This window comes from Eretmochelys imbricata, chromosome 7 (assembly GCF_965152235.1).
Source record: "Eretmochelys imbricata isolate rEreImb1 chromosome 7, rEreImb1.hap1, whole genome shotgun sequence".
NCBI lineage: Eukaryota > Metazoa > Chordata > Testudines > Cheloniidae > Eretmochelys > Eretmochelys imbricata.
In genome coordinates, this window is record NC_135578.1 from 99195722 (window position 1) to 99223119 (window position 27398).

At 45.8% G+C, this 27398-nt stretch overlaps 1 protein-coding gene across 1 annotated transcript in view; it reads left to right on the plus strand.

The window, feature by feature from the left end:
• Nucleotides 1–27398, plus strand: part of TCERG1L (transcription elongation regulator 1 like) — a 215990-nt gene that overhangs the window by 173314 nt on the left and 15278 nt on the right. Inside the window, 2 exon segments of the mRNA XM_077822856.1 lie at nucleotides 1838–1907; nucleotides 10566–10701. Coding sequence (XP_077678982.1) covers nucleotides 1838–1907; nucleotides 10566–10701 — 206 coding nt within the window.

Genomic DNA, 27398 nt, shown 5'->3' on the forward strand with positions numbered 1-27398 from the left:
TTTTAACTTGAATTCTCTTTGAAAGCAACATCAAGTACACTGTTAAAAGATTACATATTACTCTCCTAGGAATTTATTAAAGTTAAGATCACTGCAGTCTCAGCAGGATGAATAGCTCCTGATTAATGGCTTTAAAATAGCAAGACTGTATTATTTTACTCTATCTTCTAAGTACCCAAATTGTTTTCTATGTAGGCTTCTCTATAGAAGAATTTAGCAGCTATGGATAGCTATCTTCATGCATTGTACTGATACTGAAAACACTACTTAACGTTCATTACCATATATCAAAGTATATTCATAATACTTGTGCTGATGTATTGTATTGTATAGGCCATAGCCTTTTTATTTTAAAGTGCCATTCATTTTTGCTTCCCCTGAATTTACTCTGTAGTCAGCAGAGTTTAAATAATTTTAACCTGGTATATATTTCCTTCTGTTATGGTGTCTGCTCCTGTCCCTAACCTCCAAATTCTGTGATCAGAGTTTTTGAGGCTTTTTATATTATTGTAGTTCTCCTTTATGCTGTAGTTTGGTTTATGTTCTGTTCATTGAATCACAATTAATATTCCTTAAAACAAGGAGACAAAAAAAAACAAGGACTAGACTTGCTCCTTTTGAAGTAAAATGCCAAATTCCAATTGGCCTCAATATAAGGAGGATTTGACCCATAATGTAAATTTAGTATTTAGCACAAATACAAAGGACTTATTGGTTTAAAGTAATTTAGTAATGTATATTGTTAAATATAGTTTAATTAACATATTAATATTAGTATGATTTCTTAGGGTAGGCTTCAGAGGTAAAATCCTGACCCCACTGAAGTCAGAGTTCTGCCACTGACTTCAATTGGGCTAGGATTATATTCTAAGGATCCATGTAAGGCAATGGATCTGGAAATCTGGATTCAGATCTATTTTTAAAGTCACAAATGAAATTGTGGTTTTTTTCATCTCATCATAGTGTTCTGTGTTCATATCATGCAGAATCTCAGGATTGGCTGCAGAGAGGCTTAGGGTTGGTCTTTCTGTTGTTTAACTATACTAGGAGCTCAGCACATATAGAATGATATTTATCCAGTAAACTACTTAAAACTCCAAAAATCAACCTAGGCATTGTGTGAAAGTAAATTCTGGTAGCCAGTGCATTTGAATTCAGAGCACTGTTACGTTGGAGATTGTAATTTGTATGTGGAAAAAACAATGAAGTACTTGGAATTGTAAAAATAGATGTCCTCGCAATAACCTTCACATTCATTATCAGTTACAACCTGATCTCAAAGCCCTCTTTGGGAGAGAATCCAGGCCAAAGTAGGTTTTGGTACACTGTGAGTTTGAGAGTCCACAATATCTGCTTAACTTTGCTTCCATACCCACACAGCGTGTCAGATTTAACAAGAAAGCAGCATTATGTTTCAGTAACATGGGAATGAAAAATAGGAAGAAGGAAGCAGTTGTGATGGAAGTGAGAATTCTCAAATCATTCATCCTGTCAGGATTGAAATAATAATGTTATATAAACATCTTTGTGATAATATTTTTCAGTTTATCACTCAAATGTGAGATTTTAAAAAATCACAAATTTACAATGGGACGCTCTTCAGGGCAAAAATAAGAAAAGCGTCATTTTTTTGGTATTTATCACTCTGTTTTGATGAGCTCACCTATGAGGATTTTATAAAGTATCTTCTAAAGCTAAAAAAAATCTTAGCAGAAATTAGCCAATATTATGAGTAAGTATCAGAACAAAAGGACAAGTGACGGGGGACTTTTAGGACTTTGATTCTCATGTAGATAGTAACTGTCTAATAATTCCAATTTTATGCATTTCTTTTTAGCAGATAAAAGTGATAGTTCTTGTCCAGAGGAAGTAAGTGATGACCATAGCACCAAAACCAAGAGAAATAAGTAAGTTTTATTGTTTCTTAATTCATATGTTCTATAGGGAAGCCAAAGTCTACTATGGATATGGCACTAAGAAGAAACTAATTTATTTTTCATTGCATAGCCATCTACATGCATCAATGGTGACAGCAATTCTCAAGATGTCTATTCCTTTGGTTGTACCCCTTGTGCTTCAAAAGAACCATGTTCCATACATACTATCTATTCGTTTTGTAACTGGAAATTGTTTACATCAGATGAATGATTAAATTAAGCTTTCAAGAAAGATGATTACTGTTAAAAACATTAGATGAAATCCTGACTCTGCTGAAATCAATAGGAGTTTTGCCATTGAATTCCATGGGACTAGGATTTTTCTCAATGAATCAAATTTTCGGCTGGTTTAACTGGGCAAAACTCCGTCAAAGTTGTGCTCATTTAACCATCAGGGAATTTGGGTCCCGAAATTGTACTATATTTCAAGATGTTTCTGCTAAGTGTTGTTGGATGTGTCTCTCATTACGAGTCTTCATCCAATAGTCTTTTGCACATGTCACACCAGAACAGGACAAAAATAGTTCCTTGAAAAAAAAATTAAAAGGAAAATAAATGTATTCTGGAGGATGGTTAGTGAGAAACTCTTTCCTACCCCAAACAATTGTCAGTTATTTCTAACTATGCTTGCTGAATATAAGATGACTTAAGGATTGTCTGCAGAATAGGGTCTTTATAGATGTCAACTGATATGCTTTGGGCAAATTTTGAACAGTGGAGACAAAGTGTTTCTACATTTCCAAGATGGACATTGTGGGGCTAATTATCTTCCAATTCACGCTGCTTTTCTACCACTGTAGTTTTATTGACTTCACTGGAGTTCCTCTTGATTATACCTGCCCTTATAGAGGTCAATGTCAGTTTTGCTTCTTCAATAGGTCATAGTTTCATCCTATCAGTGTAAGTGGATATTTTCAACATTCTAGTAAGATGGGTTTTTTAAAAGACAGGGTAGGAAAGTGTTAAAACCTCTGACTGTTAATATGTTCCAAGAACTCCTCACACAGACAGTTCTCCTTTAATAATCTCAAGAAAACCATGCTTATTCCATTTTTGTGTGTTGATAATATAAAACTTGCTACCCAGAATGTCAGGAGGTCAAATAGTGACTCCTCCACTGCCTACTTGTGAATAGAGATTATTTGTCCCATGTTGGTTGGATTTCCATTACTTATTAATCTTTTAAAAGGTGACTCTTTTATGGTCTCTTATCTTCTTTACATTCAAAAGGGCACTGTCAAAATTGAGAGACCCCAAATTTGACCTACCTTGTCTATATTTTCTTTTCAAAGTCCATAAAGTACAGATTTTTGTGTTAAAACAAATGCATAAATGCCATTCATTTGGCAGTCAAATGCAGCCCCGCACCCGGAGGCCCAGGCCTCTGAATTGTCGCACAGCCCTCCGCACCCAATGCACTAAAGCAGCATGTCTGCACCACTTGCATAAATATAGCCCCTCTGGCTTACCTCCTTCATCACAGCTCTCATAGTACAGCCAGTACAGAGACCACTTCCACAGCAAACAGAGAGTGAGCAAAGAGCAGGGAGCTCCAGTGTGATGAATAATTACTGTAGAGTGCTTTATATTGGCTATCCACACCACAAATGAATTTTACCCTTAGTGAATTGTACATAAAGGATGGCAAGTTATCCTTCTTTTTTTACTCTGAGGGTAATTTGATTCACAAGCAACAGAGACTGCTATCAGGAGTAAATTTACATAGCAGTAGAAGTCAAAATAGCACCTAGTAAAAGTGCATTACATACTGTCTATAAAATACACTGCCTAATGTTGAATTTTGAGTTTGATAGCAAGGTTTTCTCACTCTTGGCTGAAAGAATATATTGCACAAGTGTAACAAATAGTGCAATTTTTATCATATTTGAAATTTGTGACAAGATATACACATAACTTAAAAGACACTGAGAGCCCTACAATTGAACCTACTTCAAATTTTCTACTTTTTCAAAATAACTGTCCTGATGAGGAATGGTTGCCTTACTTTCACGGTTTGTAAATCAAAGACAGTATTCACATGATGCATATACATAAACAGAATAATATTTGGCTAAAAAAATTAGTAGTCCTTCAAACTTCATTGCTGTGATCCCAATCCCTCAATGATTTGACCTTACTAATGTGTTGATATCTCAGTAGTCATAGCTAACATTCACAAATTTCTACCTGGTTTAAGCAGTATTCTTTTGAATTTTACTTTCTTTCTAGTAACACATAAGGAATTCCTGACATGGTCAAATTATCCTACAAGAAAATCAGCACTTACATAGATTTTTAGAAAGCTAACATTTCAACAGGTGCTTTAAAGACATGTAGTCTAAATATATTTTTTAAATATATCAACATTTGGACTGTAGCTCCAAATCTATGACATTAAAAACTAAAAGAAAAGGAGTACTTGTGGCACCTTAGAGACTAACAAATTTATTTGAGCATAAGCTTTTGTGAGCTACAGCTCACTTCATCGGATGCATGAAGTGAGCTGTAGCTCACGAAAGCTTATGCTCAGATAAATTTGTTAGTCTCTAAGGTGCCACAAGTACTTCTTTTCTTTTTGCGGATACAGACTAACATGGCTGCTACTCTGAAACCTGTCATTAAAAACTAACGCATTCAACGAATTTTTAAGAAATAAACTTCAGTTTTTCATAGAACGGAGTTTATCTTCCTTTCTTAGTTCTATTTCTCTCTTTTATATTAGGGGTTTTTAATTAATTAGATACATAGGAGAATGGTCCAGATGACTTTCCTGTGGTACTAGTCATTGTTCTGGTATTCTGTGTACCCCACTGATAATAGAAAGCCCATCAAATGTGCCTTCTGTATATTTCTAGTCTCTCCAGATAATTGCTCCAACAAGTAAATGTTTGTATCCTCAAGCCGATACCTTATATGTGTTGCTCCTGCAGCAGTAGGAACCACTGAAAAGCCAGCAGCACCTGAAACTGAAATACAGTTGCTTAAGTGCAGTGAGTTCACTATGCCAGCATGTTTGTGTGTACAAGATGTGCTGTAGCTGAAATTAGAATTTATTTTAAAATGAGGGCACATAGCCTATAGTAAGAGATGGCGCAGAAATACCTCACCTCAGAGACAGCATAAGGATGCATTCTCAAGGTGACAGAATTCCTCCTACAAATTTCTTTCTTTGAAGGCTGCAGCATATTCTCCATCCTTAACTCCATGAAGGCAGCCAGTTCCACTGGCTTGTGGGTAATGGCAACAGAGTCATGGCTCCACCTCCTCCCTGTTTCCTTTGGGCTGTGTGCGCCATCAGGGTAGTACAGTGGGAGCTGTCCCTGTTCCCTTAAGCACAAGGGGAGGAATTGTGGCTGGCACTCTTTTGGGCTGCTCATAGTATTGATTGATGGTTCCCTCCCTCTCATTGTGGACCCACATAAGGGCCAGGTAGAATCTGTATCTATAAAGGTATAGTACAGTTATCCCCACTTAAAAGTTTGTTGAATAGTTTGAAATAGTTAACACTCCAAATTAGTTTATACCATACTTCTATCCTCCACATTTCCTATGTAGCCTGATCTATAGATTATGTATGAGAGTCCCAAGTTATCACTTTGAGGATACGTAGGTTCCTGTCCCAAGATCAGGCCCAGTCTTATTAGAATTATTATATAGTTGGGAACCCCAATGTGCACAGGTGCAATACTCATACTATAGCATCTCTTCTATATTTACAAATAAATAATTTATTAATACATTTAGCAAAGTCACACACACTCTAACTCAGTAAGGTAGATGGATATAATACAGAAAGTACATCTGAACATCCATAGTTACACCATCCCTTGCAGAACAACCAGAAATGTTAGCCGTTATCTTCCTCATCACCATCCCCTTCCTCATCTTCACCAGTGGCCATCAATCTGGTCCCTCCCAAGCGCTACATTTCTCTCTCCTACTGCCTACAGGCGGGGATGCCACTTTTATAATATGTTACGCTGCCATTACCATGTCTCATACATATTCAGTGGGGGTTTCTTCCCTCTTCCTTATTTCTATTTCCTCCCCTTACCGATGTTAAGGTGTTCTGTTTCTATAGGTTAGTATATTTATGATTTCACCCCATTATCATATATATCAATTCATTCCCATGGCACTCTTACAGTTGGATGATCCATCCAAAACCTTCCAGAAGCTGGTGTTAGTTCATGGTTCTGTGGTTGGCTGATATCATTATGGACAAAATTCCTCCTTACACTCTACTTCCAGTTCCCCAAAATGTAGGAGTTACCTAAGTTTATTTATGCCAAAATTCATAGGCCTGAAGCCTCATGCTAACTGCTGAAGCCAGTCTCTTACAGGATGCAGGCTTGTAGGTTCCTTGCAGTACTGCTGACTATAATAAAGCAGAATATAATAAAAAGCAGTGAATATAATAGAGGTAAGCTAGCCCACCAGGCTACACCTATTTGCTAGCTCAGGCAGCTCTCCACTTAGTATGCTGGCTTCAGCGATTCCTATTCTTAGGCACTTAATTTTCCCTATGCATTGGATAGGGAGCCCGGGCATCTACCTATGGACTGTGGATTCCATTAGGTGGCACAGCAACTAAAGTTAGCTTTGCAACACTGAGCCTAACTCTGCCACAGAGTGACTTGCCCAGCCTCACACAGGAAGTCTGGCAGAACAGTGAATTGAACTTGGGAACTCCCAAATACCTAGTGCCCCAACCAATAGACTATCTTTTGTGCATCAGACCCCTTGTAGCTACATGTCATTTGATAATTACGATGTCAAATTTGGTTGAGTGTGGTAAACATAATTGAGCTAAGCCATGGTTTGGAAAACCTGCCCTGTTCCTCACTGGATTTTCAGTTATTTTCCATCATTGAAAGCAAACTTACCTAAGTAAATTACATTATTCCTTTAACACACAATAAATCATTTGATACAAAGAAAGTCTTATTCTAACGTTAATATCCACTTTCATCAAAGTTAAACCATAATTCATTATACTTAAAGCACAGCAAGTCAGGCTACTGTATATATATGTTAAAGTTTACTAATCTTCGTATATTTATGTCTGTTGCCTTTCTTGATTTTCATATTGACAGGTCAGGTGCACATTAGCAGAAATGGTTTATACTTCACACTCTAATTCTCTTCCTTTCATTGTTTTTTTTCAGTGGTAATATATTTTCAACAGCTGGTTTAAGGCCTGATCCACTGAAGTGAATGGAAAGACTCCCATTTTACTGCAATAGACTTTGGATCAAGCCTTATTTCATATTTCCAGTCCTGAATCTACACTTACAGTTCAGTAGTTTTGGATTCAACGAGCTATTGCCTCTAAGAAACTCTGTACATATTACTGTAGTTTAATTTACATTTAAATACAGTTTAATTATAGTACCTAAAATATGCAGGCCAAATACTTACTCAAGCAACACTCTAATTATACTGTATACAAAGGTGGCAAAATCTTTTTTTTTTCTCCTAAAGAGTCAGATTACTTAGAAGCAGGAGTTTATCTGTAACATCTTCAAATTGCTTATTCTTAATTGCTTAAAAATATGGGGCAATTTTGAGTACATCTACTAAATTGTTTTTGTGAGATCATGTGAAAAATTTTCAGTTCTCATGTGACAAAATGTGCAATGTAATGTGACCTATTCAGTCTCTGGATTACCACATGGCTCCCATTTACTTTAGTGGAAGCTGAAGGCAACATATGGCTTACTTATCTGCTTAGAAAATCCAGTGTAATTTTTACACTAGATTTTTAAAGGCTCTAGAAGTCCAGATTTTAACTTCAAGTGCATGGGTTTGAGGTCAGGGTTTTTTAAATACAGACAACCACATTTGCCTACCAAGTTTGCCTTAAGGCTTTGGTCTACTTTAAAAATTCATCAGCGTGATTCATGTCATAGGTTTTCATTGATCATCTTCAAAACTGAGTCCCATCTGCTATCTTGCTTTATTTGGTCAGAATGTAATCCAAAGAGCATATTAAGGTAAATCATCTGTGATAATTTGGAAAGTGTAGAAATCTAGAAAGATACATTAGGAGTGACAGCTTTTACTGTGATTCTTGTCCCCCCATAGAAAGTTTGTCATATTCAACTGCAAATCCCAGTACAACTAAAGAAACAGAATTCTCTGTAAAAAAAAAAAATACTTCCTATCTATTTTGAGATTTGTAGGCTTCAAAAACTGTGGTAGGAATAAAGTAAAAAGTAAAATAGACTATTTGAATGTGTCTTTTAAACTATGAATTTCCATATTTGATTGCATTCTGTCACTGTTTTTGTTGCCTTTATTGTAGTTTTTAGTTTCAGAATAAATGAAAAATCCATCTGATTTGAAGGATAGTTTTAAATTAAACAAAATAAAGGAGAAACAGTCTCTCCTGCTGTCTTAGCTGATTGAGTAGCATTGTGGGTTTTTCTATCAGTTTCAGCTTGAAAAAGTTCTTTGTGGATACTAGAAATTGGAATGGAAGTTTCATGGATCATATTACAAAATATTATGATTTAGGGAAAATGAAAATTGCTAATACAATATAAAAGTCACCATAATAATATGAAGAGTAACAATTTGATGCCTTTGAAACTGCTAATGCTCTATAATACAATTTTAGTATGATTTAAGTACAATGCAATTATTGATAGAAGGGAGATAATATGCTAGGACTCATATTGCATTACTGCCTGATGTAATTTATTAGCTGAAAAGAATATTTTAACTTTTTCTGTTTTCAAATTGTGCAAGTTAAAGCACTTTGGGGATTATTTCCTCCCTCTCCCACCCCATGATCAACAGTTCCAAATCTGGATGCAGAAAGTTAGTTATCTTCAATGAGAACTGCAGTGCCTCTGATAATCTTATCACCTTTATTAAGGTGCCTAAAATAAAAGTGCCTTACTGTAGCATTGAGGTCTGAAAAATTTGGCCAATATTATCACATCTTTTGGCCCTTATTTTTTAAACATGAGTCAGTATATTGATAAATAATAGAGGTGGGAATAAGACAAAAAAAATTGAGTCTAGATTTATACTTCCACAATTCAATTATGGGTGTTCAACTCCAGGGCTTTAGTGTGGACCTATCTGCCACTGTAATCCAGTTTATTAGTAGAGACCAAAAAGGATGTTCAGTGATCTTCGTGACATGAGTTTATGGTTTCACTTTTGTCCATGTGGACAAATATCTGCTTCACAACAAACAAACAAAACTGCTATTGACAGAGCTATTGACAGGTTCAAGCTGAAGCTTAGTTTCTAATTAGCCTGTTGTTGGAGGTGTTCCTCACAAAGCCAGTGTTCAGGCAGAGCTTGTACTACCAGTGCTGTACTTACACAGTAGAAAAATAGTAAATGTTAGTTTCCAAGTGGTGTGCATTGTTTTGTTGTTTGTGTGTTGGTTTTGCCTTGTTTTGGTGTTTTTAATGGTAATTTTAGTGATCACTAGACTCAGTTAAAAATATATGGGGCAGATCCTCAGTAGGTGCAAATTGGTGTAGCTCCACTGGTTCCAAGGGACCTATACATATTTACAGAGCCGTCCCTTGGGTACGGCGAATTGGGGCGACTGCTCCAGGCCCTGCGCTTTGGAGGGCCGACGCAATTCATAGAATACCAGGGTTGGAAGGGACCTCAGGAGGTCATCTAGTCCAACCCCCTGCTTAAAGCAGGACCAATCCCCAATTTTTGCCCCAGATCCCAAATGGCCCCCTCAAGATTGAACTCACAACCCTGGATTTAGCAGGCCAATGCTCAAACCACTGAGCTATCCCTCCCCCCGGCATGGTCAGTCCCAGAAGTGACGGGTCGTTCCCAGAAGTGATGGATTTGTCACTTCCCGACCTGTGCCCTGCTAGAGACAGCCCTGCATATTTACACCTGATGAAAATCTGTCCATGTATTTTTAATATCTTATTGATACACGTTTAAGTAAAAATGCTGATGACTTGATGTTATCTCCTGCAATCAGCATAATCATGTTAAATGTCTGTCATCCTCCAGTGAATCTTGTAAAGTACAGTGGAAATTAGTTCCTTGGAAACACCTATTTATTCTAACATGAAGTCATCCTGGAAAATTATTATAAATGTCTGTAAAGATTTTTGCACTGATAGAGGCACTCTTCACTGATGTCTCATTACAGGTTGTGTACATGTAATAGTATGTCAAACTGTTCCCCCTAGGAGTGAATTTAAGGGACTCTTGGGACCATAAAAGATTAGCGTTGATTTTTAAGCTTAAAAGCAATAAGATTATTTTCTCCAGTCACTACTCTGAAATCTTCACTCATTGTCAAACATGATGGAGAATAGTAGTTTTCCCATCACTTGAAGTGCAGTGTAATGTCTCATTGTTCAATCATGTGCTCTGACCACACAGAAATACTATACTTCCATATAAATATTTGTCCTAATCTTCAATGAAGGGCCCTCAAGAACCATTCCATTTTAGTAATTAAATACAGAAGATTAGATTTAGCTAATTAGCTTTCAATATTACATACTGTTTACAAAGAAATCCTGCATTTAAACCTCTTTCCTGAAGCGTTTCCTAAAGAAAGTAGAGGGTTAAAAAATTTACACTGTGTATTTACTGAACCATTCATATCTTATATTGTTAAAGAATGGAAGATCCCCAGAATGCTGATCAGGCGAAGGTTGAAGTGGAAGAGAAAATTGTGAAAACATCAGCACATCAGATTATTCTTCCTTTAGAAGAACGCATTGCCCATTTCCGAGATATGCTGCTGGAAAGAGGGGTAAGAAACAGGTTTTGTTTATTTGAGTCTTGTAAATTATGGAAATACTGTACCTAATCTCACAGTAGCAGCCATGTTAGTCTGTATTCACAAAAAGAAAAGGAGTGCTTGTGGCACCTTAGAGACTAACCAATTTATTTGAGCATAAGCTTTCGTGAGCTACAGTTCACTTCATCGGATGTAGCTCACGAAAGCTTATGCTCAAATAAATTGGTTAGTCTCTAAGGTGCCACAAGTACTCCTTTTCTTTGTACCTAATCTGAAATCTATAGCAAGCACCTTGGAATTCTAGCCCCCAAATTAAATGGAATATTTTTTTTGCTTGCTCTTGGACATGCAATGTCACTTTCCTGTAAACACCTAGCACTGTGAAATGTTTTCATGTTACTGTTATATGAAGGAATCACCATAGAAAAGAGAAATTGGAAAGAATTGTTGAAAATTGCCTGTTCTGTAACCTAAAATGAACCAGAGTAAATGGTCTTAACCCAGCATTTTGGCTATGAAATAGTGTTGTCATGAAATTACGTTTTGCTTTAGCATGATGGCCTATAAAAGCTTCCGGCAAAGATACATAGTTTGTCACTGCAATATTTTAAAAAGTGGAAGTTTTTATTTAAATACATTTTTATTTTTCCTTACTTTACTTGATCAGTGATGTTCAGAAAACGTTTATTATTTATTTCTTCATTTAGATTTATGTTAGCACTAATGTGTAGGCACCACTGAGAATTTTTTTTTTTTAAATACACCAAAATTAAAAGATCTGTCAATTCCCCCTGATCGAACCAAATAGTCAGCAACAACATCAATATAACTGAAATAAATCGACCTTACATACAGTCCCTAGAATCCCATACCCAGCCTTACCCAACACCCATTTCATCCTGAGACAAAGGGAAAGGGAGACCTTGGAGGTTGCCCTGAAAGCTAACACTTCACCTTGTTACAAACCTGGGGGAGAAGTGAGCTCCAAAGGTCCAGGGTTCTAATAGCGAACACCCTGCCAGCCACACACTCTCTCTTATACTGAAGGGAGGGGGCTTCAGCCCAGGTGCCTCCACTAAATGCAGCTGCAGTACATTCCTTGCTATGTAGTGTTTTGTTAGACATCAGGCAAAGATGAATGACACAAGCATGAATAGCTCCATGTTTCCCTCCATGACTATTTGTGATCATGAGACTGGAGCCACAGTAGGGCACTATGCCATCTGCTCTTCTCTCTGATCATAGGAACTCGGCCTGGTTCCAGCTTAATATAGTTGAAGTTTAAAGGGCAGGTGGGACTGGCTGGGCTCAAACCATGTTTTGCTCAAAGCATCAGGGGAAAGCAACACAGGTTAATACAGCCTGATAACTCACTTTTATGAAGAGAGAAGACCCTGAAAGCACATTTCCCACAAGAGCTGGATTACCAGGGACCAGTGAAGCTGGGCAGCAGCAAGGATGCAAGGAGCATCTGCACAAGTGCCTCTTGCCTCCTGCAGATCCCCTGGAATCCACACAGTTCCTGAAAGTTGTGCAGGTTTCGGGTGTAGAGATGTTGACTCTTTTTTGCAGAGGAGCAAACTGCACTCAATTGTTGACCATATGGTAGGGCCATTGGTTGCTGTCTGTAAATTAGACCAGCCTACTTGGATTTATGCCAGTAGCCTGTGTGGCCTCAGACTTACCACAGAGTCAAGGGAATGCAAAAGTGACATAAAACCGTCTTTCCCCCTTTTCCAATCTTGCGCTGAGCACACCTCAGCTAGACCAGTGAATCTGGACCCCAGATTATTATTAGTTATTGGAGTGCTTGGAATTGTCCAGGCCATTTTAAAATTGTATAATCAACGTTATGACTAGGTAGATAAAGTGTACATTTAAATTACAGCTAGAAGAAATCAGACATATCAGTCCCATAATCCGCACCACAATCTGAATTACAGATCCGTCTAATATTGTGGCCATAAAATTGCATCCACAAAATTAGGTCCCCAGTGTCTCCTCTGCTCTCAATACACTGATGGATTCAAGTATAAAATCCTATTGGAATTAACAGACATTGTACTGACCCTGATCCTGCAAACAATTATGCACATACATAACTATGTACATGTATAGTCCCACTGTATTCAGTGGGCTACTCAGATATATAAGTGTTATGGAATCAGGGCCTTTAACGTTCCCTGCATCAAAAGGATGATAGAGACCTCAAATATATTTCCTATAGGAAACTATGTGATTTTAAGCAAAAGCATTTCAAAGTGGTGGCACATATCTTTACCCTCCCCCATCCCCACCCCCATACACACACTGTAGGGTGTGGGAAAGTTTTTAATCAATAATCCACAAACTGTGGGGGTGACAGAATTTAAGATGTGTGTCTGCAGTCTAGCAGTAAATTATCTACAAACCAAACTTGTTTTATTAAGATTTCATTATTAATGTGCAGAATACTTCAAAATATTACTAATCATGTTTTATAGCACCATAAATGTGCAAAGATTCAGGAATTCCTCTGGCATGGTCAAAGTTTAAAAGGATCAGGGTTGTTATAGGAAAGGCATTTTGAAATTGTTGCACACTGCTGAAATTCAGATTAACTTGTTAGAACAATCAGGAATTTGCCATTTCCGTTATCACTTAAATATATATTGATTCTACATTCCTTAATGACTGAGGCCCAAGGCACTTACTAAACATGAACTGTCCAGGGCAAGTTGATGGTTAATCCCAGTTGGTAATAACTTCCTCAAGAAGTGCAGTGGAGTGAGGTCATTACTGCTATTTCACACTGATTATTTAAATATCGTTTGCCATTTTCTGGCAATGCCATTGTTTTTTCAAAGATGATTTCTTTGAATAGCACTAGTGCTGCTGCAGGCATTTTTAAGAATACAAAGCACACCAGACTTCTGTTTAGCACAGAATATTCTGTTTGTATACCACATTTTGAGTGTGTGTGCGTGTACATATATAAAATATGTATATGTGTGTGTGAATAATAGAATGTTAAACATAAATATAGTTTTCAGTGATATGATTTTATTTATTATAGTGTAAAACAATAGCACTACATGTAAGTGTATGGCAAGTTCTCCTATTTCAAAGCCAGGTCTCAATTATATATCTCCTATTTAGGATTGTGTCAGCTCCAGGGCCCAGTCCTGACTATTCTGTACAAAGGCAAAACTTAGAGTGAAGTCAAAGGCAGTTTCGCCGTATTAGTGACTGCAGAACTATGCCCCACTCACATTAACCATTAGTAAAATAAATTTCATTTTCTGCTAGGTTGTGGATGGCTGTTCTGTGTAACCCAGTCCCTCCATTTCTGTAGTTGCCCCCTTCGATGAGTGAAGGCATGTCAAATAAGGCACTCATATAGGCACAAACTAATGCAGTTATAGGTTTACTGGAGATGAAGGGTCAGATTTTGACACACACTCTAGGAACCCCTGGCACACATAGAAATAACTACTCTGGCTCTCTGTCACCCACCACCAGTCCCCCGGTTGTCATGGCTGTGCTAGAGCATGACTGGAGTGCTCTCAATTCAAGAGACACCTGCAACTGCAGTGGCCACTAGGGGGCTGATTCAGTGCCACAAAATTTAGAGCAGGGGTGGCCAACCTGCGCCTTAGAAGGAGCCAGAATTTACCAATGTACATTGCCAAAGAGCCACAGTACTATGTCAGCAGCCCCACATCAGCTCCCCCCGCCCATGGCTCCCAGCGCCTCCCGCCCACCAGCCGCTCTGCCGATTAGCACCTCCCTCTCTGCAGCTCCCGATCAGCTGTTTTGTGACATGCAGGAGGCTCTGGGGGGGAGGGGGAGGAGTCAGGGCATAGCAGGCTCAGGGGAGGGGACGGGAAGGGGTGGAGTGGGGGCAGGGCCTGTGGCAGAGCCAGGGGTTGAGCAGTGAGCACCCCCTGACACATTGGAAAGTTGGCACCTGTAGCTCCAGTCCCGGAGTTGGTGCCTAGACAAGGAGCCGCAGATTAATTTCTAAAGAGCCACATGTGGCTCCGGAGTCACACGTTGGCCACCCCGATTTAGAGAGCCCAGAGAGTACTCTAAGTTACACTCCCAGTATTCAGAGGATGGAAAAGGGGTGGAAAACACCTCTGGCCCCCTCATCCTTATATGAGGCATGCTGCTCTGGTTGATTTAACGTTATTATACTAAAGGACGTGCATGTTGTTTCTGCTTGTGGAGTAGTAACAGAGTTCATAGCCCTATGGGATTCAACTATTAAAGAGTGTCAGGATTGCACACACTTTAAAATGTCAATAACTTTTATGGTAGTATTTAGGCAATAGAGTTCCTATGATCTCTGTCTCACACACACTCACCCCTGAAATTTCATGCAACAAATAGCAGTAGTTATCACACATTGATGTAACTTTTGCTGCTGATGGCGGCTGGCCAGTACTTGGGGTAAGCAGCCCATAGGTCCACTTAAATAGATAGCAGCAGAATTAAAACTATGCTATAATGTACAGTTTCTTCCAAGGCTGCTTTTTCCAGACAGGCCCACAACAATAACATCACTTGGACTCTAACTCCTACAGGGCAGCCTAGCTAACCATGTCTTGCCGCTTTTGCATGGCCTCACTAACTGGTGTCATGCTTTGGCATTCTTTCTCATCAGTCTGGGAATCTTTTACTCTTTGCTCTTTTCTGTTCTTATAAATTTTTATATTAAACTTACAGCCTTGGAATCTATTCACGTATCTTTTCCCCATAATTAAGAGTAATATGAAGTATTCCAACTTCCTTAAACTTCTAAACACACCCTTCAAACTCAATATATTGAATTTAATGAATGTGTTCACTGTGCTTTGAACACTGGTGAAAAGCACAAATGCGTTATTAAAAAGCAAACTCAAATCTCTGCTTTCTCTTCTTTTTGTGCTAGGATAAGGCTGCAGAGGTCATGGTTTGTTCTGGGAGGATTTTCTTGCTTGAATTCTGGATATCATCTCTACCTGTCTTCCATTCTGCATTCTCCAGATCTTTCACAAAGTAGCATGTAACCAGTAGAAAGACCACAGTACAATGTTCACATGGAGTTTAGTTTATTGTAGTCAGGATATTTACTGTTTCAAATTCATTTCTAAAATGTCCATTACAAACAGCTGGAACAGCATGCAGAGCTTTATAGCAGCAACTAAAACAATAATGACTTTAATAGCCCAACTTTTTTTTTTTCCAGACAAGAAAATTTGTGTGTATACTCGGGGGAGATTTAAAAAATACCAAGGATAAAAAGGAAAGACAAAATGATAAGCCATCCCTCAGTCATATGCCATAGACAGACTCCAGAAGACAGTTGCAGGAGTAGAGATCCACAGAGCTGATTACTCAGAATGGAGAAGTCCTTTATCTGTTCTAATTTGATATTGAACCACAAGATACAAGGAGACCCTGGAAGTGTTACCACACTAACATAACGTGGCTCTCTGTCCCCTATAGTGGCTATTCCACCTCTAGGGGTTTAGGGCTGCTACAGCCTTTGAACTAAGTTACACTGATTCTTAGGCTCAGGCAACAAGAGATTTTTAGAGCCCTGGTTTTTTTGCAAATGCAAAATAACATGAAATGAAATCATAATCAGTGTATAAAATGAAATAAAACAAAAAACTCACCCTGCAGTTGCAGCTGGTGTCCTGAAGGCCTGGGCCTGGCACCCTGTTCCAGGCTTTGTGACCTCATGAACAGAGTCTCGCTACTGCTCAGGTTTGGCCTGACTGCCCCTCTGTCATGAAAAGGGGACAGCCAGGCCAAATTTGAGTGAGTGGAGTTGCTGCTGGTGCATGGGATCGCAGTACCACTCGCTCAAATTTGGCTCGGCCTCTATTCTGTCATCATGATGGAGGGGTGACTGAGCCAAACCTGAGCAGCACTGTGACCCCATGCATGGGGTTGCAACACCTGAAACAAGGAACTGGGCCCAGTCCCGTAGGACAGGAGCTGCCACTGTGCAGTGTGTATGGGGCCAGGTTGCTCTGCAAACCCCACCCTATCCAGAGCCATCAACCCCACGCATACACCCCTTTTGTATGGATAAAATGGATTAAACAAAATAACATGAAAGTCCTGAAAAGTAAATTATAAAAGAATAAAAATAATTCCCAGGACTCTAGAGATTTGTGCTTCTATATCCAGGGATCCACATTCAATCCTCACAGATGATGACCCATCCGGGGGCATCATGTTAGAGAAGGACATAAGGGAGAGTAACAGTTTAACTAGCAACTTTTAAGTTAACCAATCTTTTTAAATTCTATACATTTGCTTGAGATAACTTTGAAACTTTCTGGCTCCCAGTGCTTTCTAGTAGCAAAGCCAATACCTTTAGATCCATTTTACATAATCAGAAGTTTCCTGGTTAATTATTTAAAAAAGGAATAGTTAAAATATTTCACTTACTTATTTTATTTTTTGTGATTTACTCTTCTTTGTAATTAGATGTAGGAATTTGAAAGCCATGCTAGGGATTTAACTCCTATGTATTGAGGATGCCACATCATAAATGTTTCTGGGCAAAGTTCAATAAGAAAATAAAAGATCCTCATCTCTGATGTTTTGTCCCCTCTGGCCTTATGAATTTAATGATGCTTCTGATATCAGAGACTTGGCTGAAAAGGAAAATGCTTGATTGATAATTGAGCTAATGGCAGCAAAATGAGTCCGCCTGGGGCACTAGAAAGATAACTCTACACCAAAAGAGGCAGTGTCATTTGCATGCTTGCCTCTGATGGCTTCCTAAAGAAATAACACATTCAGAGTGAGGAACCACAGGGATGTTTCTGTGAACATCAGGAAGTCTTTTTGTTACAATTTATTATTATTATTTAGATTATTCTATCACCTAAAGTGCCACTGCTTTCCAAAAACAGATGGAGGCACAGTCCCTCCAATGAAGAGTATACAGTTTAAAAGGACAAGGCAGATGCTCCCCATTAGAGTGTTTCACTCCATTCCATTGATTTGTGTATATACTTGTTTAGATTGAGCTGAGCTTTCATAATGTTACTAAATGGCTCTTGTTTGGTTGAATTAAGCCCTTTTAAAGTATAGATAGATAGATAGATAGATATAGTGACAGGGTCAGGCCAGATGGCTATAGGAGAGGTTTTTTTTTGAAGCAAAAGATGTTTTTTATTTGCATAACACACTTACAAAGTAAAAACAACAGCATATGCAATGTGTAACACAGCAACCAATCACAATTGTTTTCTCATTAGCTTCAGGGGAGGGAAGTCAAGCTTGTCTGGGCCCAGAGCAGGGGGCTTCATCGACTTTTGTGGTCTTCCACCCCCTCGAGTTACCTGGCACCACGCCCGAGTGTCACCAACAATACCCTCCTCTGAAAGCACCCAACAACAGGGGCAGGCTGTGGGGTGGACAATCCGGGGCGGGGGAGGGCGGGCACGTGCACCCACGTGTGAAAGGACCCCTCTAAGGTGTTGGTGTCCGCAGCAGCAATGGCTGGGGCTGATTGGGGGAGAGAGTAAGGGACCCCAAAGGGTCAGACAAAGGGACCCAGACGGGGACACCAAGCAGAGAACCTCAGACAGCGCCCACTGCTCCTCAAAAGCATCAAGGGAGTCTGTGGACGCCGCCCAGAGGAACTCCGCCCGGATACGTGAACGGACCGAGGATCGGAAAACAGCCCCACAGTCACAGAAAACTCCATCGGCCAACCTCCTCTCTCTGGTTTTATAGATGGCTGTTTTAGCCAGGGCCAGGAGGAGGTTAACTAGTAGATCCCGCGACTTTGTGAGGTCACGGATGGGGAGTGCATAAATAAAAAGGTGAGGGGAAAAATGCAACCAAAAACGTAATAGGAGATTTGTGAGGAGCCGGAACAGGGGCTGCAGCCTGGCGCACTCCAAATATACGTGCGCTAGGATTTCCCTCACACCACAAAAGGGACAAGTATCTGGGACGGGGGTGAACCGCGCCAAGTACATGCCCGTGCTCATAGCTCCATGAAGGAGCCGCCAACTGATGTCCCCAACAGGCCCCGGAACCAAGGTGGAATATAGGCTGGCCCACCGGGGCTGCTCACCCTCCAAACGTGGCAGAAGGTCTTGCCACTCTGTGTCGGGGCGGGGCACTACGGTGAGGGCATGAAGGGTGTGGAGCAAGAGCGTGTATAGATGTTTCCTTGGCGCAGTTTGGAAGTGTACTTGCTGCAGTTCATGCAACCGGCTCGCAGTGAAGGGGTGAGGGGGTCGATTGGATCTGCGGGGCAGGGGTCCAATTAAAAGGTCTGGTGGGCCTGGGGTAGAGGGTGGGCTGGGCGTGCCCTCGAGCAGGACCCGGTCGAGGTAAGCTTGAGCAGCTGGCGGCAAAGTGGCCTTCGCCTCCTGAAGTACGTGCCGGGGGATGCGAGGTCTGGAGAGCCCCATGCGCCGGGCGAGCATCAGGAGATCTTGCCAGTCTCCCTGGTCGTAATCCAGGAGGTCTCCGACTCTCGTGACTTCTGCCAGGATCAAGCTCTGGCGCACCAAGCGGGACTCCGCCACCTGCACACGGAGCTGGGGGTTGTGTAGCAGGGGCTCCGCGAGGAGATCTGCCCCCTCGGTGGCCGCCCCGGACCTGGTCGTTAAAAACCGTTTCCAAGTCCGGAGGAGGTTCTGGTAGAAGACGGCAGCCCCCAGAGGTTTCGCGGAAGACCTCCCTGATGGAGATAAAAGAACTGCCGGTCATATAGGAGCCTCGGATGCGGCGCAGAAAGGCATGCGCCAGTGTGCTCCATGCCGAACTGCCTGCACCACAGAGGAGCCTCTGTAGGGCCTGGAGGCGGAAGACACGGACCTGAGTGTGTAGACACTTCAGGCCCTGTCCTCCTTCCTTCTGGGGTAGATGAAGAACCCCTACAGGGGCCCAGTGCATTCCTGACCAAAAGAACCCCAGAATCGATGTCCGGAGGTTGGTCAGGAAACCTGGGGCTGGGACCAGGGTATTGAGCTGGTACCAGAGCATGGACAGGACTAGTTGATTAAGCACCAGTGCTCTCCCTCGGTGGGAGAGACATCGGAGTAGTCCCGTCCATTTCCGGAGCCACTCTATCACCCCGCCCTCTAAATTTTCCCAGTTTTCCGGCGGAGAGGGATGCGTGGCAGAAAGGTAAACGCCAAGGTAGAGCAGCGGACCTGCGCTCCACCGGATGGTCTGAAGCACGAGTGGGAGGGAGTTCGCCTGCCGCCAGTCTCCTACCGCCAAGCCACAGCTCTTGACCCAGTTGACCCGGGCGGAGGAGGCTGCCGAATAGATGGCCTGGCAAGCTTCCACCCACGCCAAGTCACCGGGGTCCTGGATCACGTCACCAGCGTATGCCGATAGGACCAGCCGCAGCTCCGGCTCCCGCAGCACCAACCCTGTCAATCTCCTGCAAAGGAGACAGAGGAAGGGCTCGATCGCCAGAGTGTACAGCTGGCCCGAGAGGGGGCACCCCTGCCGTACTCCTCGCCCGAAGCTAGGTTCAGTCAGGGTCCAGTTGAGCTTAACCAGACACTCTGCGGAAGTGTACAGCACCCGGAGAAAACCCACAAACTGGGGTCCGAAGCCAAACGCCTGCAGAGTGCTCAGGAGGTACCCATGGTCCACCCTATCGAACGCCTTCTCCTGATCTAGGGACAGGATGGCGAATGACAGACCGTCTCTATGCCCAAGTTCCAAAAGGTCCAAAAGGTCCCGAACCAGAAATAGGTTATCAAAGATACTGCGGTCCAGGATGGTGTAGATCTGGTCTGGGTGGATCACATCCACCAGCACAGACCCTAGCCGCAGCGAGATTGCTTTCACTACGATTTTGTAGTCCGTGCTGAGGAGCGAGATGGGACGCCAATTTCGTAAATCGCGGAGGTCCCCCTTCTTCGACAATAAGGCAAGCACGGCTCTCCTGCACGAAAGAGGGAGGATCCCGCTCTGCAGAGACTCGGCCCAGACGGTGACTACGTCTGGGCCGAGGACATCCCAAAACACACGGTAGAACTCCATGGTCAGCCTGTCCATGCCTGGAGACTTATGAATGGGCATACGACGGAGGGCTTCTGAGAACTCAGCCAGAGTGAGAGGCAACTCTAGCCGGTCTCGGTCGCTCACGCTGACCGTAGGAAGCTCCTCCCAAAGCACTCTGCAAGCACTAGGGTCGGTCGGATCCGGGGAGAAAAGACTTGCGTAGAAGGCCCGGGCCCTCCCGCACATCTCCGCCGGTTCCGTGAGGGGGGTGCCGTCTTCTGCCAGGAGGCAGGTGACATGTTTCTTAGCCCCCCTCGTTTTCTCCAGGGCATAGAAGAAGCGGGAGCCGTGATCCATCTCCCGAAGGAGGCGGATGCGGGATCGAACAAAGGCGCCCTGGGCCCGCTGGTCTTTGAGAGCCCGGAGCTCCTCCCGCTTCTCCCGGCACGCTCCACGGAGGAGTGGGTCTTCGGGCTGGCGACCAAACGCCTCTCCAGCTCTAAGACCTCCCGTTCCAACTGCTCTATCGCCACATTTCTCCGTCAGCTCGTGCCCCGGGTGTAGTCGCGGCAGAAAAGCCGGGCGCGCACCTTCCCCAGGTCCCACCATCGCTGCGCCGAGGGAAAGGCAAGCCGCTGCCCTCGCCAGGCCAGCCAGAATTCCCAGAAGGTCATCACGAAGCCTTCATCCTCCAACAGGCTGTTGTTAAAATGCCAATAGGCTGGCCCCAGCCTCTCCGCACAGAGGGAGGCTGTCACAGTGGCTAGGTGATGGTCAGAAAATGGGGCCAGCCGAATGCTGGAGGAGTGGGCTCTTGAGAGATGGAAGCGTGATACATAAATGCGGTCCAACTGGGAGTGGCTCGACCGATGGGCTTCCACCCGGACAAACGTGAACGTGGAAGTGTCATCCGGGTGGTGGTCATGCTAGATGTCCACTAGGGAGTGATGTTCAACTATCTCCCAGAGGGTGTCCACGGCGGCCGGGCTCTGCTCAGTCCCCAAGCAGTCTCGCTCCTCAAGGGTGGTATTAAAATCTCCTCCCAGGACCAGGCACTCATGAGAATCTAAGCTGCCGAGGAAGGCGGACGCTTGCTGATAGAATTGCAGCCGCTCCGGGCCCGATGTCAGGGCATAGACATTAACGAGGTTAACCACGAGCCCTCCATATGGACCCGGAGATGCAGCAGGCGATCCGGCACGGCCTTGGCGACCTCTAGCACCTCAGGCCATAGGTCGGGGGAGAACAGGGTCGCCACTCCAGCCTGCCGAATCGTGGAATGGCTAAAGTAGACCCTGTGCCCCCACTCCAGCCGCCAACTATCTTCGGCGGTCGGATCCGTATGGGTCTCCTGCAGGAACTTCACAGAGTACCCTCCCTCCCAAAGGAAGGAGAGCACCTGGGACCTGCAGAGAGCCATCCTACAGCCCCGAGTGTTCAGCGTTGCGATGGTGAGAGGTGTCATGGGAGGGCCGGGGGGGATCCTCACTGGCAGGGACACTTGTATCCCCCAGCGGGCCACACAACAGTCCTTGACCCATCCCGTAGGTGAGTAATTGGTCACGGAAGATGCGGACCCGCCAGTAGGCCGCAGCATCATGCTTCCCCATCCCTTTACCTTCCCCCATGATGGTCCTTGCGGCCTGGAGGATTTGAAAAAAATCCCCCCATCGCTGGAGAGCAAGCTGTACCTTGTTGCGGGAGCCACGGACATCCTCTAAAAAATTCCGCAGCTCTCCTCACAGGTCATGGGGAGGTGGGGTTATGGTTTCCCGGTTGTTCCCCGGCAGGGCCCTTGGTGCAGCCCCGTGGTCCACTAAAACGGACAAGCAGGGTGCGGACCCCCGACAGGGTGCCTGATGGGCTGGAGCTTCTAGGCCCGCATCAAGCTCTGGGGCGATAGGGGGCGGTGGAGGGAAGATAGCAGCCCCTAATGGGTCGAGGCAGGAGAACACAAAGGCCGCTCCCTGGGGGTCATCAGTTGGGAAAGGGAAGGAGACAGCCCCCGTGGCGGCAGTAACATTGCAGGAGGTAAATTGGATAGGGGCAGGGGCAGAGGTAAGGTTCTGGGTTTCGGGAGGCAAGCAGCTGGATGGTGGCGCCTCTGATCAGACTCGAGGGTTAAGGGGGTGGGGAGGGAGCTCTCAGTGATATCGGGCACAGGCTTCATGGTGGATTTAGCGGCCACAGCATCAGGAGGTGGATTATCTTCTGTTGGGCCCCCGCCCGGGAAGGAAATCGATTGCTCTGCACCAACGGGGGGTGCCCCTGGTGACTTGTGACCTGGCCGCGTGGCGCCGGCTGTCACCTGAGCAGGCTCGGTGGTCGTCAGCGGGGTGCCATCATCGGCCAGGTCGATGGAGGAGTCCAGGGGCTCCTTGGAGGTGGGAGCAAAAGCAGCAGCTGGGGGAGGGAGCATGGGGAAAAGAGGGGTGGAGTGAGGTCTCCCAAATCAAGGTTTGCTGGCAAAAGGTCGTCCTTCCCCTGGGCGACCGGGGTCAGATCTAGGGCCTCGATCTCCTTGAACATGAAGGAGAGGACACTTTCCATTGCTCCGGGGTTCTCCCCGCTGGTATCCACCACGATGGTTGCCTCGGGGTTCACAGGGGCTTGGGGTAGTGTCAGGACAGAAGGGGCTTCCTCGAGGGTCTCGGAGAGGGGGGTCTCCCGTGGAGGGGAGACACTACCTTCCAGTGCTACCACATCTTTTCTGGCTGACACCGGTGGGTGGGATGCACTCATGGGAAAAGCGGAAGGTTCGGCATCGGTGCCCCCCTTCCTGGTCTTCTGGGAGGCCTCCGCCTCAGGTAGATGAGGCAGAGCTCCAGCCTTCCGCTTGCCTCACTTCCCCTGGACTAGGGCCCAGCCCTCCATGGCGTCATCTGGGGGCTGGTTAGCAGGGGTCGTGTCGGGGGTAAAGGCAATGGCTCAGGGACTTGGGGGGGGGGGGTGACAGTGGGGCGCCATAAGGGAGGGAGGATTCTCCCTGGGGCAGGCTCTCTCCCATGCCTGGTGGTATCTCTGCCACACCCTCTTCCATAGGCCCCGCCAGATTGCCAGCAGCAAGGGCGGGGCTCTCCCGCTCGTCTGGGCGTTGTAGGGGAGGTGCTCCTTGGGCCTGAGTGGGAGAAGTGGTGGTCCGAAGAGGGGGGGGGTGGGTTCGGGTATCGGGCGGCCAGGGGCGTTGGCAATGACGGGGCCGATGTCCTGCCGGGTCTCGGGGATCCCAGATGCCCCTCCTTGCCGGGCTAAGGGGCAGTCCCTCCGGACATGCCCCGACGCCCGGCAGAGGTAACACCGGGCTTCCCCCATGGAGAAATACACCCGGTAACGGGCCCCCTGGTGGGGGACTAGGAAGGACCCCTTGAGCGCCTCTCCGTCACGCGCTGCCAATGGCAGTAGAAGCTGCACTTGCCGGCAGAAGGAAAAGATGTGACGGATGGTGGGGTCCTTGCAGCCCAACGGGAGAGGGCTGATGACAGAAACAGGTTTCCCCAGGGTGGAAAGGGTGGGTAACAGGGCAGCATTGGAGAGAAAAAGAGGGACAGAGGTCAGGACGAGGCGGACGCCCAGGTCCTCTAGCGGCTCTAGGGGGACAAACAACCCCCCACCGCCTCGTGGGCGGCAGCCTCCGATGCTAAGAAGAAGACAACCTTCCCATACATTTTGGAGGCCACCACAATGGCCGAGGGCCCCACCACCCTCGCCAACGCCTGCACGTAGGTCTCCACGTGGGGCGAGGCGGGCACCAGGAGGCATCGGGCACCATGCTTCCTTGTCTTGGTGGGGAAGGGGCCCCGGCTGCTGTTGATGGAGGCGGTGGGCGCGGGGGCTGCCGCCGCCCGGGCATACGTCCGGGGAGGTGAGGGAGGGACACAGAGCTGGTGGAGGGAGCAGGGGGGAAGGACGCCGTGGTCGGTGGCGGGGCCGCAGCAGTGGGGGTAGCCCCTGCCATAGAGGGCCTGGTGGTTTTAGCAGGGCCCTTCCCCTTCTTCTTGCCGTGGCCTTTCCCACCGGCTGGGGGGGGGCTTCCCTAGAGTCTGGGGAGGCGATGGGCATGGCAGTGGCGGAGGTCAACCCGGTGTCCTCCATTCGGGGGCGGTGGCAGGTGATTAACAGGAGTTGGGGTCAGGTAGAAAGGGACAAATTGTGGGGTGGACAATTCAGGGGGCGGGGGTACATGAACCACTGTACGCTTGTCCAGAGAGTCCTGTTTGGTTGGCTGGTGCTTCTGGCCCACGCGGTGGAATCAGGGTGAGCAGCTGAGTCCAGAGGCAGATGTTAGACAGCCAGCAAAGATGGTGGAGTGGTGGGGGTGAAGACCGTAGTGTGGGGGTTGGGAGGACACAGATGGATCAGGGGGCAGCTCCGTGCCACACCCCCTGTGTCCCTACAAACACAGTTAAGACACAGTCAAGGCCTCCCCCCACACGAGAGCACAGTTCCAAAGTTACTCAGTCTTAGGCCCGCTCCATGGCGATTTGTAGATTCCCCAGGCAGTGTTCCTCCCGTAGACGGCTTTTTCCTCCTCTGTTCCAGGCTTTCTTTTTTGCAGCTGCAACATTCCAGGGATACCGGAGCAGATGATAAAAGTCCTCTCGGCCAAATATGGGTCCACAAACAAACGGCAAGCAGCTGGATCTGAGGGCTGGGTCCTTCCACTCCCCCCCCTTCCGGGGAGCGGGGCCGGCAGGCCCCTCCTCTCTCAGGGGGTGGGGTTTCAGCTGGAGCGGCAGCAGCATCCAAGGGCGGGCGGAGGGGGCCTAACAGCCAGCTGGCAGCTGGCCAGCACTCTAGCAACAGCAGAGAAAGAAACAAAAACAACAAAAAGAAAAGAAAGGGGGAAGAGCATCTGGCCCGGTCGGGGGGGAAGCCGAAAGCGGGGCAAAAAGCAAGGAAAGCCAAGGCCAGAGGGCAGCAGCAGGAGAGCAGGGTAAGTAGGTCCGTTTTCCCTGGGTAAGGTAACAGGGAAGGTTATTTTTTTTTTTTTTGAAATAGAAAAAAAGTTTATTTGTAACACTTACAAAGAATTACCAAAGGAAACAAAACAAACTATGCAACAAAACAACGCAAACAGAAGGTATAACACAGCAGCTTTCAGGAGGGAGAAGTGTTCAGGTTAGCCTGGGCCCAGAGCGGGGGGGCTTCCGCGACACTCGTGGTCTTCCACCCTCCTGAATTACCTGGTGGCCTAGAGCGTGGGGGCTTCCTCGACACTCGTGGTCTTCCACCCCCTCGAGTTACCTAGTGCGGCGCCCAGTGTCACCGATTATCCCTCTCCTGAGAGTGCCCGGCAAGATGGGCACGGCTGCGGGGTGGGCGGTTTAGGGGTGGGGGGGTAGACACCCATGTATTATAGGACCCCTCTTAGATGACAGTAATGATGGTATCCACAGCGGCAATGGCTGGGGCTGGCGTCTCTCACTCTTCCCCTCAATCAAAGGGTCAGACGGAGGGAACCGGATGGGGTCACCGAGCAGAGAACCCCGGACAGCGCCCACTGGTCCTCGAAGGCGTCAAGGGAGTCGGTGGACGCCGCCCAGAGGAACTCCGCCCGGATACGTGAATGTACTGAGGATCGGAAAAAGGCCCTACAATCGCAGGACACTTCATGGGCCAACCTCCCCTCTCTGGTTTTATAAATGGCTGTTTTAGCCAAGGTTAGGAGGAGGTTAACCAGGAGGTCTCGCGATTTTGTGGGGCCACGGATGGGGAGTGTATAGATAAAAAGGTGAGGGGAGAAATGAAGCCAAAAGCACAATAGAATATTTGTGAGGAGCCGGAAAAGGGGCTGCAATCTGGCACACTCTAAATATATGTGTGCCAGGGTTTCCCTCACATTACAAAAAGGGCAAGTATCCGGGATGGGGGTAAACTGTGTCAGAAACACGCCCGTGCTCACAGCTCCGTGAAGGAGCCACCAACTGATGTCCCCGACGGGCCTCGGGATCAAGGTGGAATACAGGCTGGCCCACCGAGGTTGCTCACCCTCCAAGGGTGGCAGGAGGTCCCGCCACTTTGTATCGGGGCGGGACACCAGGGTGTGGGCATGAAGGGTGTGAAGCGTGAGTGTGTATAAATAATTCCGTGATACGATTTGAAAACTGACCGGTTGCAGTTCATGCAGCCGGCTTGCAGTGAAAGGGTGAGGGATTTGTTGGGATCGGCACAGTAGGGGCGCAATGGAAAGGTGCGGCGGGCCTGGGGTAGAGGATGGGCGGGGTGCACCCTCGCGCAAGGCTCGGTTGACATAAGCCCGAGCAGCGGGGGTCAAGGCGGCTTTCACCTCCTGAAGTATGCACCGGGGGGGTACGAGGGCTGGAGAGCCCCATGCGCCGAGCGAGCGTCAGGGGATCCAGCCAGTCTCTCCGGTCGTAGTCCAGGAGGTCTCCGACCCTCGTGACTTCTGCCAGGACCAACCTCTGGCACACCGAACGGGACTCCGCCACCTGCACAAGGAGTTGGGGATTGTGTAGCAGGGGCTCCGTGAGGAGATCTGCTCCCACGGTGGCCGCCACGGACCTGGTCATTAGAAACAGTTTCCAGGTCCGGAGGAGGTCCTGGTAGAAGACCGGCAGCCCGGAGAGATCTCGCGGAAAACCTCTCGGACAAAGATAAAAGAGCTGCCGGTCGTATCGGAGCCCTTGGAAGCGGCGCAGGAAGGCGTGCGCCAGTATGCTCCACGCCGAACTACTTGCACTATAAAAGAGCCTCTGCAGGGCCTGGAGGCGGAAAAC